Below are 13,961 nucleotides of genomic sequence, written 5' to 3' on the forward strand. Positions count from 1 at the left end.
TGTGTCCGCACAGAACACACAGTGTGTCCGCACAGAACACACAGTGTGTCCGCACGGCTGAGTACTTGCGTTGGCACGGTACCATTATTGTGCGTTCAGACAAAAAATAGTGTGCGTTCCCATAACAATTAGTGTGCGTTTGCACATCAATTATGCCTTGCATTCACACAACTCTTGTTGTGCGTTCGTACAACATGTACGCTACGCTTACGCACAATTTTGAGGTCGTTTCCCGGGCTGATTCTGATTCGTTTCAATATTCAAAAACGTCCATAAACACCAATTCTACATTATTCAATCCTAATATGCAATTTAAACGTTAAATAGAAATGAATTCGATCGATTCGATACGATTAACGTTATATATTTGAATATTATCTAAATTATATAAAATTGAACTCGAATTCACGGTTATTACCTCAAAATACGTGCGTCTTATCAAAGAAATCAGAGTTAGAACGAGAAATTTCTATCAAAATCGACGAAACGGACGAAGCCCTAGCATCGTCTCTCTAACCGCGGCGCCCTAATTGAAAGAACGAAAGCAAATTGGGTTATGTCCCAATTTTTTTCTAATTACTCATTTGTATACAAAGTGATCATACGACCACTTTGACCCCTAACTCAATCACACACTTTAACTCGAATTCTTTATTATCGTCTACAACTAATTATAAAATGAATTCATAAATTCGCGAAACTTGGACGATAAATTCTTAAAAATATAAAAGAAATAAAAATATAATTATCATTCGTATGAGAATTATATTTAGATACACTGCCTTATCCTTTTATATGGATTAAAATACTTATCATCTATACTATATATAAAAGCACGGATGGGGGGGGGGGGGGACAAGCAAATTTACTGAACAATCCTTTTCAGTTTACTACTAATAAAGGTTTTACAGTAATTAACTAATTAGTTATTTAATTAATCACTATTGTAATTAATGTTCTAATTAGAATAGGAAGCTATATTATCTACAAATTAATTTTTAGTATGTAAAGCATAACTAAATTGTCTCCAAATTAGTAGGAATACCGAATACCTATCTTTTAGTTTGATTGAATACAAAATTAAAATATTATATTTCGTTAATATAATATTATTTAAATTTCTATCTTATTATTTTTAAAGATATTATTAATAAAATTAAGTTAAAAAAATTCTTAACTAATTTAATACTAATTATAAATAAAAAAATTGATATAATTATAGTAAATATACTAATATGTTCATTGACGAGTTACGTTACGAGCCACTAGTCTTTTATAAATGCATAATATTATTGGTCATTAAGATTATATATATAACATAAAACAAAGAACCAAAAGTAGACATGCACATGGGTCAGGTTCGAACCGACCCGCTTGAATTTTTATTTTTTTATGCAAGCCCTGGTGCAACCCGAGACCGGCTAGGGCTCTATATTTCTGACTCAAATCCGGCCCTAATGCTATATTTTTGCGGGATCGCGGGGGCTTACACAAAAATTTTATAAAATTGAAAGTTTGAGCTCGTCCATAAAATAGAGGGCTTTTTTCGAAGTCGGACTTGGACCAAAAAATCATTGTCCAAGTCCTCCCCAAAGATCGGGCCTGGGAGGATACTCAATTACATGAATAAGTCTAGCCAAAAGTGATGGTGGGGTTCAATGCACGAAATTCATTCATGGACTGCACACTGACCAGACAAATTATTTATTGATGTTATTATTAAAATATTAATCAATATTAATTTAATTGATTAAATACTAAATTAACTAGGGATTTTTAAATAAGGGTTTGTCAAAAAAAAATCACAAACTTTACACGTTTTCTCATTTTAATCACGAAGTTTAAATTTTCCCATTTGCATACACGAACTACCATTTTTTCCCAAATTCATACACGTTGCTGAGGTGGCACTCATTCATTGGTGTAAAATGACCTCCACCTCAGCGAATTACACCAATGGAGCCGTGACACCTCAGCACCGTGCATGAATTTGAGAAAAAGTGGTAGTTCGTGAATGAAAATGAGAAAATCTAAAGTGTATGATTAAAATGAGAAAAAGTATAAAGTTAGTGAATTTTTATGACATTACCCCTTTAAATAATTGTTTAAATAATTGTTTTTGATGAAAAATTATATAATTAACTCACTACTAAAAAAATCAACCTGCAATTTGAAACAACTAAACATATCAGCTTAGAGCTGTTGATTTAGAATGGAAAAATTACATTCTGCACTTTTTTAAAAACTTTTTTTTTTTTATAAAAATACGCTTTAACTTGGTGCTATTGTAAAAATGCTTCTTTTTAACTTTTTTATTTTAAAATAAGATACCAATGATCTACCAATAATCTACCAAAAAGCGTATCTTTGTAAAAATAAATAAATTAAATTATATTTTTGCAAATATTTAGCTGAATATAGATATTTTTGTAAAAAGTCCATTTAGAATGGTTAAAATGGTATAATACAAAGTAGATTGTATTGTAACCCATTTAATAGTAAAATTAAGTTGAGAAAATTAGTTGTAGCACTTAATTTTGGAAAATAATTCTAAAACAACGGGCTGATGAAATAAATTTGGGAAAAGTTGAAAATTATCTAAATTAAGAAAAATATTCTCAAATATACGCGTGTCTCTTATTTATTGGATCAACACTTTTAAAATACAATTAATTGCATTTACACGTGATTGACAAAACATGTTTGAAAAACGCGTAACCCGAGTCTGTTCTTTCTTCTTTTCTTCGCAGTCTGTATCTTCTCATCAACTACATAAAAACCATCTTCCTCTCACAAAATTTGCAGCAAACTTTCTAAACTAAATTTTTTTCTATCTCGACCGAACTTTTGCGAATTTACTTCTCAATTTTCTTCTGGCAGCGATAGAATCACGTCTAGCCACTGCTCACGGCTCGCCACCACTTATTTAGCAGCGTTTTTGTTCTTCTACTCAAAAGTAACGGTGGTGTAAGGGAAAGGACTAAAATGAAAAAAGGATGGCGGTGGTGGTGGGAGTGGTAAGCGAAAGAATGGCAGAAGGTTGTTTAAATCAATTGGGTGTTGTTATTGTTTTTGACATTGATTCATTTTCTAGGAAAACAATTTGAAATTGACTTTAAAAATAAAGAATTTGATGGGAAGGAGAAGAAAGTCACGGTGGTGAGAAAAATATCTTTTATCTTCCATGATGATTCTATTTCATTTGATAGACGATCATCTTGAACCGTTGTTGATGTTCCGCTATGTGTGAAGTATGATTGTGCAACTATTTTTGAAGATTCATCGCCTTTATCATGACCTTTTATTTCTTCAAACATAATGCATTGTGGATATCTTATAATGTCACTTTCATCCTTCTTGATCTCAATGTAGAAGTACAAACTGTCATCATCTTCAATATAGGCAAGTAACCCTCTTTGAGTTGGTATTTAATGTCTAGTAACGTATCTTCTTTGTATACTTTCAATTTACTAAACAAAATGTCCATCATTGCATCATGTTGTATTCTTACACCCTTGATCTGGTAATCTGTGAAATTATACTTTTCATCCCATTTTCCAATGTAATGGACGATTAGTGGTATTGATTCCATTTCTGAATTAACAAGAAAAAAACAAAACTATGTAAGTATACATAAAGTATACAAAACACATAGAAATATAACAAATACAGAATCAAAAAGGTTGTAATACTGAATTACGGAATACAAAAAACATATAGGAAGTATAGTTCAATCACATCCAAAAATTATATTAATCAAATTCTATAAATTATACCGAAAATAGACAGAAGGTATACCAAATCTCTAAAACCACTGAATACAACATTCATAAATTAAATTATTCAAAATCCAATTTAAAATCCCAAATTCTAGAAGGTATTTTGAAAATAGACAGAAGGTATACCAAATCTCTAAAACCATTGAATATAACATTCAGAAATTAAATTATTCACAATCCAATCGAAATTCCCAAATTCTAGAAGGTATATTGAAAATAGACAGAAGGTATACCAAATCTCTACAACCACTGAATATAACATTCAGAAATTAACTTATTCAAAATTATATTAAAATTCCTTAATTCTAGAAGGTATTAAAAAAAATAGACAGAAGGTATACCAAATCTCTAAAACCACTAAATATAACATTAATAAATTAAAAAAATACAGTCAACATGATGAAAATAATGCAAATAATATAAGCATATAGAGATTATATAGAAAATATACAATATTAAATTAAAAAAATTAAATAAATGAAATAAGAAAATTTGTATTGATTTTATCTCTAAATTCAGCAGAGCTGAAATTAAATCAAAACCGATTTGATTTCAGCGGAGCTGAAATCAAATCAAAATCTTTCAACGGAGCTGAAATCAAATAAAAAATGAAATTTTTTATAAGAAATAAAAAAATATATCAAGTACTAAAAAAATACTAAATTAAATAATAAATACAAAAATAAAAATACGAAAATACAGAGGGGAGTCTCTTATTCAAAACGCTTCCGCTGAAATCAAAATCACCTTCGTTATTTAGATCTGAGAATTGAAAAATCAAATTTTATTGAAGAATCACCTTTATTATTTCGTCATTTCAAATCTGAGAGACAAATTTCAGAGACAAATTTATTGTTTGAGGAGAGAAAGTTTGATCTCAGAGAAATTGAGATGTTAGGATTTTGAGCTGAGAGAAAATTTGATATGGAAAACACGTGTTGGTTGAGAATTATATTACAAAATAAGTGCTAACTTTTGTTTAGAAATCTAATTAAGTGTTGTCCCTAATTAATTTTATCTTTCCGTAATTATGGGATTATTTTTCCCTTTTCCTATATTTTTCATTTTTTCCCAATTAAGTTTGGATCCAAAAAGAGCTCATCCAATTCAAACTGAGTTTGATGAAACCAGAGAAACAAAAAGCATTATATCAATGAATACCTCAAATTTACATAGAAAAATTTTAGTTATACATCAAATGATTCGTAACTATTAATTTTCTCCAATATCCTATTTTTAGTTAATTTTTAAAAAGACTTTCCATTAATTTAAGTCTAAAACTAAATGATTGATGCAAATAGTGATCATATAATTTCCATATATTGTGATTCCTCATGCATAATCTTTTGTTTCCATGAATCATCCAAACCTTGTTGTAATATACATGTACATAATCATCTAACTATTGTTGTAATTTATGATCTCTTCAAAAAAAAAATCATTGTAATATATTGTTTATATAATTTTTAGAGGAAGGTACGTTGTTATTTTCTTTTAAAACTTATTTAAAAAAATAGTGTAATTTTTAAAAATTACAATTTTTATTTGATCACTTTAAGCACTTTTAACCTGCTTTTAATTCTATTTACATTAATACTGAAAATTTAACTCAATGTCTGCAACAAAACAAACCAACGAACCATTTATGATGTCCGCATCTAGGTAGGTTGTGGCGCTGCCATTCTTTTATGGCTAGACTTAGAGCAAATTGTTAGGAGACAGGTCTCTTCAAGCACGCTTTATTTCACTTTTTAGCGATAACATTCATATCAACAATGGTGCGAGTGACGGAAGCAGCAAATAAATGATGATTCAATCCATTGCTTCACAATCTTCAGAAGTGACTGAAGGAGGTGGTGGAGCAGGGCGGATTGGGGATGGTGGCGGAGAAGGAGGCGGAGGTGGTCTTTTTGATAACATGGGATCAGAAAATTAACCCAGTCAATCAAGCTTTGTTCTAGACTAACTTATAGGTTTTCAGATCATGCTTCTTAAACCTGTACAGCTGTGCTGTACCACTTGGATCAATGTTGTAAAAATGAAGTTGATAACTTTAAATAAATTAATTAATATGATTGCTTACAGGACTGCGATAGAAGAACCTTCAAATAAGGCAGTGCAAGAATCAAACTAATGTTGGCATATCACCCACTAACTGCACAAATAATAAATGGGGATGAAACTCATTACCATCTGCCAGGCTACAAAATTGAGGATGATACGCAGAGAATAGATGAGATTGTACGAGAATCCGTTTAGTAGCTGCATAAAGGCATGTATCTTTTCTTTCGCCTCCAAACGAAAAAGATACAAACATTTAGATCGATATTTAAAACAAATAAACGAAAGAAGACAAAGATGTGAACAATCCAACAGCTCGAGTGCACACCACTGCAGTTGCAAGGCCAACACTTGTAACAAATACAACTAGAATGATATCTGTCATGGTGCTACCGAAGCAATGATCCAATACAACATAGTGGAATAGCACGTTTTCTTCACACACGAAAATGATGCTCTTAGAGTAGCTTATTGACTATACCGCTGTTCCGCTAAGGCAGGCTGAATAAACTACACTCAGAACACACTTGGAACTTGGAAGGATTCAACATACAAATTTCAAATCAAACGAGTTTCCAGAACAAAAATAAAAAAAAATGATCTTACTATCAAATGCACAATCTGATCTATTAATTGATCAGAGAAACACCATGAATAAGTGTGTGTGTGTATATATATATATATATATACATATACATGTGTGTGTGTGCGTGCGCGCGTTCTCACGCGTGAACTTAGTTTTCAATACTGGTCATGGTGCATTTCCAATATGACATAAAGAAAAACTATAAATGTCTAAAATTTATTGTATAAACTTATTCACAATAGGTCTCAAATAAAAGAAATACTAGTATAAAATATATAAAACAATTTTCATAAAATAAAAATTAATTTTGAATCTTGCAAATAAAGAATTTATGAATAAAGAAAGTTTTTCTCTCTTATGAATTTGTTTGGTTTGATTCTCAAATAGTTAGAATCTACAAAGATTTGATGAAAACCGAAAGGACCCCTCCAATTTCAAAGACAGCTAAAATGAACAATATTTATATAATAAAATTATATATTCTACTAATATCTAAAGCAGACACTCGGAAGGATTCAACATAAGAACTACAATTTCTAATGAGTTTCTAGAAGAAAAATTAAAATTAAATGAATTTTCTATCAAAATCAAAATGCACAATCTGATCAATTAATTTATCAGATAAACATCATAAATCACATTTCTATTTTTATAAGAAAAACTCGAACAAGCAGTTTATAAACAGATATTAAACTGGACTGCTAATTGAAAGCTCATGGCAATTTTTGCAGTTTCTAATTCCAGTCAAGTGCAATTCCTCAACAGACCTCAATGCTCCTACCAAAAACCAAAATTGACCCTAGGAAATCCTCAGTAACCTCCAATTTTATAAACTGTGTACTGTAAATCATGAAAAGGAGATTAAATACATAAGAAGAGTTGGACATACTTGCCGTATAATCTTATGGCCGACACGACAATGTTATGAAGCAGCAGCCTCGCCAGCAGATGATACCACAGTTCTTCGTAAAGGCCGATTTGTTTTCTTCACATATGAAGAATTCCACTCTCCACCATCTTGAGAATAGTAATCCATGGGATATTCACCGCCATTACTACATGCAGAACATGACTTATCACAATGGCCACAAGCTGGAGTCTTCTCCCACCAACCTGGCAAGTCCCCAAGTGCAATCTCAGCCTCAAAAGGCGTCAAAAGTGGCTTCTTAAACGCCGCTCCCCAATCAATAGAAAGACGAGGACAAGCAACTTGAATCCACGCATCAACACAATCCTCAAACAACGCAATCCTAACAGGACTAATCTCAGACATCAAAAAGACCGTGTAAGAAAGCCCTTTCTCTACCATCTTCTTCTCCAACCTATCTAAAATCCTCGGATTCCCCTGCCGACCCAACGTCCCCAATATAACCCCCCAATTTTTAGCATCCTTAGCCGTCTCTATAGCCCCCTTCCTCACATCCTTCATCCCACGATGATCATACTCCTCCAAAAACAGCTTCCCCAAATAAGGATCATACCTAAACGTCCTAATCCCGGGATTCGCAATCATAAACGCCTCCAAATGAAACCGCCCATCCGCAACAAAAACCGCAACCGTCTCATCAAAATCTCCACCTATCCTAGGCGCCGTACAACCCAAAACTTCCCCAGCTGACAAAGGCTTTGACTGAGGCACCAAAACAGAAAGACCCAACCTTTCCAACTCGGGTTTCGCCTCTCTAATAGCCGAAGCAAACTGAATAGTACCCGCAAGCACAACGCGTCGATAATCCATCAAATTAATCTCAACAGTACTAACCAAACACTCAACATCAATCCTAATCTCAACAAAAACATAAAGACACGGAATCTTCGTATTATCAATAGGAACTAAACAGCTATGACCATAATGAATTAAAAGATCACAACCCAATGCCAATGCAGAAAAATCATCAACACAACACGCACCGTACGTCACGTCGCCGAGGATAAAACAGTGCGTAACGCCGGCGAATGCGGTGAAGATGTCGGACAGAACAAGTGAGTATAAAAGTAAACCCTCGGGGAGCTGAAGAGCGAGTCGCTTGGCGTTTGCGGAGCGGATTCTGTGGACGCATTTGTGAATTTCTAAATTGTAATTCTTGGGTAAGAGTGCGATTGCTGCGTTGAGTGATGGGTCGTTGAGAATCGAGTCGGGGATTTGGTTTTTTATGAAACGTTTCGGGGGCGCTGGTTTGGGTTTGGTTGAGAGTTGAAGAGCTTGTATATTTTGATCGATGCTCTCCATAACCAAACAAAATGCAAAATTTATGAGCTTGGAATACTGATTGGTTTGCTGTTCAGTTGAATTGCAGTAAAGTTTCGAGATCGAGTAAACCATAAACCCTAGTCTCCATTTTTATTGGGCTTAAGGTCTGAAAAACTACCGACCTTTCAAATTTTTTTCAATAGCACCCTCACCTTGTAATTTTTTCAATAGCACCCTATTTTGTATTTTTTGCTTTCAATAGCACTCTAAATTAAAAAAATTAGATGATTTGATTATTATAAGGATGAAAATTTTCAAAAAAACTAAATTTAAAGGTGAAATCGTACTTTTTTCTACTTGAACACTTTTAAACAAGTCTTTTAACTTAAAAAAAATTCAAATAAGTCCTCAATAAATGAGTTTAATTTGATGATTTATGGTGCTATTGAAAGTCAAAAATACAAAATAGGGTAAAATTGACTGTTTTACAAGGTCGGGGTGCTATTGAAAGCCGAAAATACGAAATAGGGTGTTATTGAAAAAATTACAAGGTGAGGGTGCAATTGAAAAAAAATTAAAAGGTCGGTAGTTTTTCAGACCTTAAGCCTTTTTATTGCATTAAGCTGACTCTTTTTGCGCCCTGCACCTCCTTTTGCGGCCGTTATTTGTTTGTCGTTCGACAGAATGAAACAACATGTCGTTTGATAGTGCTAGTTAGTTAGTTGAAACACTATCATACATACTCATGCTGGACTTTGAGTATAGAATCTAAAACTCAAAAACTCGACTCTAACTCGATTGAGTTTTATTGGACGAGTTCAGATTGAACTCGGTAGAATAAATGAGATTCGAACTTGATTTGATTTTCTTTATAAACATCTAAAAATAAATTTTAAAATCAAAATATTATTATAAATATCTAACATTATAAAAAGAAACTAAATTAATTTAACTTCTATAATGGTCGCAAGCTTATCGAGTCGAGTATTTAAATATTTATACTCGACTAGCTAATTAACTCGAGTAACTCAAATTCGAGCTTGATTCAGTCTGTATTTTTTGAAAAGTTTATGAGTTGGCTTGACTTTACACTCCTATACTGAAGATTTAACAAGTTTATATGAACTTCACAATTGAAAATAGCTTGTTTCTTACTATAAAAATAAAACAATGAACTCTCATTTAAATAAATAAATGATAAATAATATCATCTATATGTTTGAATTCAGAAATTTACACAATTCTCATGAAGTAAAGACATCAATCATGCCACAAATTGATTGGTTATTCTTAATTATTTTTGTAAACTTGATCAATATGTATATCAAAAATATCAGTAAAGAAATTCATTTTCAGATCAAATGAATTCTAGAATAGATATTACATGTTAAACATCCCGATAATCACACAACCCTAACAAGAATCGTTTCCTTGGATTGTACTACATCGAGGACTTTCCAACAAAGAACAGTTTCCTCGCTATGTTTTTTGTGTATCTGCAAAATTTTCAGAAATGCCTCATTTTAGAAGAGAGTTAGTTATGAACTATCGTTTCCGAATTTGCCGTCCTCTGGAAGAGAAATGACTGATATAATTGTGGTTCACACAGATATGAATTATCGTTTCGGAATTTGCTTTAGAAGGCTAGACACAGAACCACAGTGGGTCGACTTGTTCTCACATTTCTCACAGCAAGACTGTAGATTTTCAATGACTTTGACACACCTGCATGTACCCGTTCAAAACTCTAATCAGAAATGAAACATACCGAAACAAAAATAGAGCATCTGGTAGTTGTAGCATTATGTAGATGATAAAACTGAGAGACTAAACCATGTAACAGGTTCAGATCATGTTAAGAAGTAAATAAAAGTAGACTGTAAATCGTATATCACAATCTTCAATTAACTAAGAACTCATCGGACTATGTTGAGGACTTCAAGAACATTAACGAGTAATAAGACCAATGTCAGAATGTAACTGGCATCCAACTACATACCTAGGGAGCAGTTGATACTAGTACCGATCTATATGTTGCACGGAAATGGAAAAATGCAAAACCAATATATTTATACGAATATGTTATTATTATAAAGTTTCAGAGTTTCAGAAATGTTTCCATAAGTAAAAACAAAATATTGGACTTGGTAAGTTTCTATGCAACACATTATGCAATAAATTTGAGGCCTGAATTGACACGTATTACAGTATAGCTTCTAAGTACTTCTATTCCCCAAATATGCATATAGTATATACACAACTGAAGTTGGGTCATGGATATCTTATCAGCAACATACAGCACCATGATAACAAACTCAAGAACTGGAAGCAATGTCCCATAACTTATTATAAAGAAAGCAAAAAATAGAAGGTAGAGAGAGTTTTCGATGAAATATAAATTTCTTCAGAAGCTTATTCACCATCTGCACCAAGGCAGCATATATTCCGTGTTGGTTCCCATCATAAATTTCTAATGTTTGATAAGACAATATAAATAACGAAGAAGAAGGCGAGGTGGAGAAGAGTTTACATGAAATAGTTGCTATCAAAAAGTAACAAAACAACATTTTTCAGAAGAATAAATTATAAATATAGAATTTCTCAGCTGAAGGGATAGTCACGAAGACATTTTAAATACTCCGTATATAGAACGACTAAGACATGAATCAACCCGTTCCGGCATTTGGGGAATATGAAGATAGAGCAAAAACATAACACATCATTTTAAAGTCAGAACTATAGATGTTCTTATTGAAAATTTTGATTAACCAAAGATGAAATAACGGTGACGCAAACACTATGGTCAAACCATTCTATAAAGCATCTAGCACAAGCAGCATCAACAAACATATTACAATCACGATCGAGTTTCTAATTTAATATTAAACTATTCAACCGAAAGTTCATAGAATAAGTTCCGGTTGCTGGAGGAATGGTAAATGATACAGGATCTTTAAGCACTTGTAGTGGTGGAACGACACCCAAATACGCTTCAATTACGTAATCCAAATAGAACAGCATTAGCATTTAGAACAACAAATATATTTGCAGTATGCATATGAAAACTGCAAATAAGCCCTTCAACTTAATTTTTGATATATGTCCTACAAAGTAATTAATACGCCATAATCCAGACCAAAGTGCAATCGAAACACAAACACAAAAATACATAACATTATAAATTCAATTCCGTAGAGTACGAATTATATTAACTGTAAGAATTAGAATTGCAGTTTAATTTGAAGCTACAAGCAAGCATGATCATTCTCTCTTTACAATAAATTCCATATGCAACAAAACAAAAAACATTAAACATTTTTTTATTCCATCAAAATAAAATAAAATATTTGGATTTTAAAGAATTAAACTAATAAATCCATGGACCCAAAATCGATTAGGTTGCAAATTTCTAATCTTTAGACAACCCTTTTGCATAATCAGAAAAAGTAAGAGCATCGCGAACTAAACAACAAATAAAAGACTAAATTTTCTGATTAGAACGTTAAAGAAAATACCTTTGAGGGAGGAAATTGTTCTTGGAAAGACAAGCTTGAATATCACAAGCCTCTTTTTTGCAGGGTTCTTTGATCGGTGGAGGCATTTGATGATGATGAATGATGATGCTTTGCTGAAGAATTTTATGTTATGTCAGCTATAATTATGCAGTGTTTTATATTTTACTGTTAAGATCGAGCCTGGTGTCAACATTTACAGACAAATCCCATATTTTAGGCTTAAGGTCTGAAAAACTACCGACCTTTCAATTTTTTTTCAATAGCACCCTCACCTTGTAATTTTTTCAATAGCACCCTATTTTGTATTTTTGGCTTTCAATAGCACTCTAAATTAAAAAAGTTAGATGATTTGATTATTATAAGGATGAAAATTTTCAAAAAAATTAAATTTAAAGGTGAAATCATACTTTTTTCTACTTGGACACTTTTAAACAAGTCCTTTAATTTTAAAAAATTCAAATAAGTCTTTGAAAAATGAGTTTAATTTGATGATTTAGGGTGCTATTGAAAGTCAAAAATACAAAATAGGGTAAAATTGATTGTTTTACAAGGTCGGGGTGCTATTGAAAGTCAAAAATACGAAATAGGGTGTTATTGAAGAAATTACAAGGTGAGGGTGCAATTGAAAAAAAAATGAAAGGTCGGTAGTTTTTCAGACCTTAAGCCCATATTTTATAAGCTAAATGTCGTAAAAAGGCCAAATCTTTTATAAAAGTTTCACAAAAGTCATGACCTTTCAATTTTGTCGATTTTGGCCAAAAATAAATTATTTGGTTTCAATTGTGGCCAACTCTCAATTTGATTTCAATTTGCCTATGTGACGCCTATGTGGGCATGCCAAATATTGAAAGGTCGGGACTTTTGTGAAACCAAATAATTCATTTTTGGCCAAAATCGACAAAATTGAAAGGTCAGGACTTTTGTGAAACCAACTAATCAGTTTTTGGCCAAAATCGACAAAATTAAAAGACCAGGACTTTTGTGAAATTTTTGTGAAAGGTTTGGCCGTTTTACAACATTTGACCTATTTTATATGAATAACGTTTTAGCTCTTGAAGTCTTTCTTTTTTGGCTTAATTCCTTAAAAAAAATTGCGCCTTGCACTTTTTTTCGTTTATACCCTAATCTTATAAAAAGACCATTTGTACCCAATTTTGAGTTTTTAAATTTCATCCCTACCTTAAAAACATCAAAATTGTACTTTTTTCATTTGAAAAAAAGTTTAACACAATCCTTCATTTTTAAACTCAAATATTAATTAGATATTAATGTTATTAATAGTACAAAAATACCATTTTTTAAAAAATTGAAAATAATAATAATTTTTTTTAAAAGAATCTTTCCGGAGCCGCCGCCGCCGCTCATTTTCTCTAATTTTATTAATATAAAAATATTTTTTAAAATGCTACAAATTCAAAATAATAAAATACAAAATTTTATAAAAACAATTTTTTTATTGTAGATACCACATGCCGTTTTCAAGTACTATGCAAAAATTATAAAAACTAAAGAGTATAATAAATATTTATTTTTATTTTTTATAATAGTTTTATAGAATTATGTTCCGGTTTTAGTATTCTTGTGAATATATTTTATAGCTCTCTTAATTTTATGTTGTGCTTAATAATATTATAAAAGTACAATATTAAATTTATGGTTTCTTTATAAAATTTAATAAAAAAATTATATATTATATAACTTATAACAAAGCTGATGTAGGCATATACGGATATCAAAGTTATTGTTCACTTTTATATTATTTTTAAGTAGTTTAACTGGTTGAACCGTAAACAATTTTCAAAAGTTTTTGAATTTAATGTTCGACCTAT

The 13,961-nt window shown here is 31.5% G+C and overlaps 2 protein-coding genes and 1 long non-coding RNA gene across 3 annotated transcripts; all 3 read right to left on the reverse strand.

Moving 5' to 3' along the window:
• Positions 1 to 2,603: 2,603 nt before the first annotated feature.
• LOC130014924 (uncharacterized) lies at positions 2,604 to 4,951 on the reverse strand. Its single transcript, XR_008789712.1, has 2 exons — positions 4,579 to 4,951; positions 2,604 to 3,594 (listed from the first exon to the last, which is right to left on the reverse strand). It is a non-coding gene; the product is annotated as an uncharacterized LOC130014924 (long non-coding RNA).
• Positions 4,952 to 7,019: 2,068 nt separating this feature from the next.
• Positions 7,020 to 8,767, reverse strand: LOC126661308 (2-(3-amino-3-carboxypropyl)histidine synthase subunit 1). The gene has a single exon (XM_050355130.1). It carries the CDS (start codon positions 8,747 to 8,749, stop codon positions 7,349 to 7,351), a length of 1,401 nt encoding a protein of 466 aa, XP_050211087.1. The 5' UTR covers positions 8,750 to 8,767; the 3' UTR covers positions 7,020 to 7,348.
• A 1,013-nt stretch (positions 8,768 to 9,780) lies between these two features.
• LOC126659991 (uncharacterized) lies at positions 9,781 to 12,321 on the reverse strand. The gene is made up of 2 exons (XM_050353323.2): positions 12,133 to 12,321; positions 9,781 to 10,342 (listed from the first exon to the last, which is right to left on the reverse strand). The coding sequence occupies exons 1-2, from the start codon at positions 12,216 to 12,218 to the stop codon at positions 10,234 to 10,236; spliced, it is 195 nt and encodes a 64-aa protein (XP_050209280.1). The 5' UTR covers positions 12,219 to 12,321; the 3' UTR covers positions 9,781 to 10,233.
• Positions 12,322 to 13,961: the final 1,640 nt, after the last annotated feature.

The sequence above is a fragment of the Mercurialis annua genome, linkage group LG8 (genome assembly GCF_937616625.2).
Source record: "Mercurialis annua linkage group LG8, ddMerAnnu1.2, whole genome shotgun sequence".
In the NCBI taxonomy this organism is placed as follows: domain Eukaryota; kingdom Viridiplantae; phylum Streptophyta; class Magnoliopsida; order Malpighiales; family Euphorbiaceae; genus Mercurialis; species Mercurialis annua.

What these genes read in the sequence shown, in the direction of transcription:
- LOC126659991 (XM_050353323.2), bottom strand. Translation starts at nt 12,218, where the DNA reads ATGCCTCCACCGATCAAAGAACCCTGCAAAAAAGAGGCTTGTGATATT. An exon ending in AACAATTTCCTCCCTCAAAG is followed by an intron (nt 10,343 to 12,132) that starts GTATTTTCTTTA and finishes GGGTACATGCAG; the next exon opens with GTGTGTCAAAGTCATTGAAA.
- LOC126661308 (XM_050355130.1), bottom strand. Translation starts at nt 8,749, where the DNA reads ATGGTTTACTCGATCTCGAAACTTTACTGCAATTCAACTGAACAGCAA.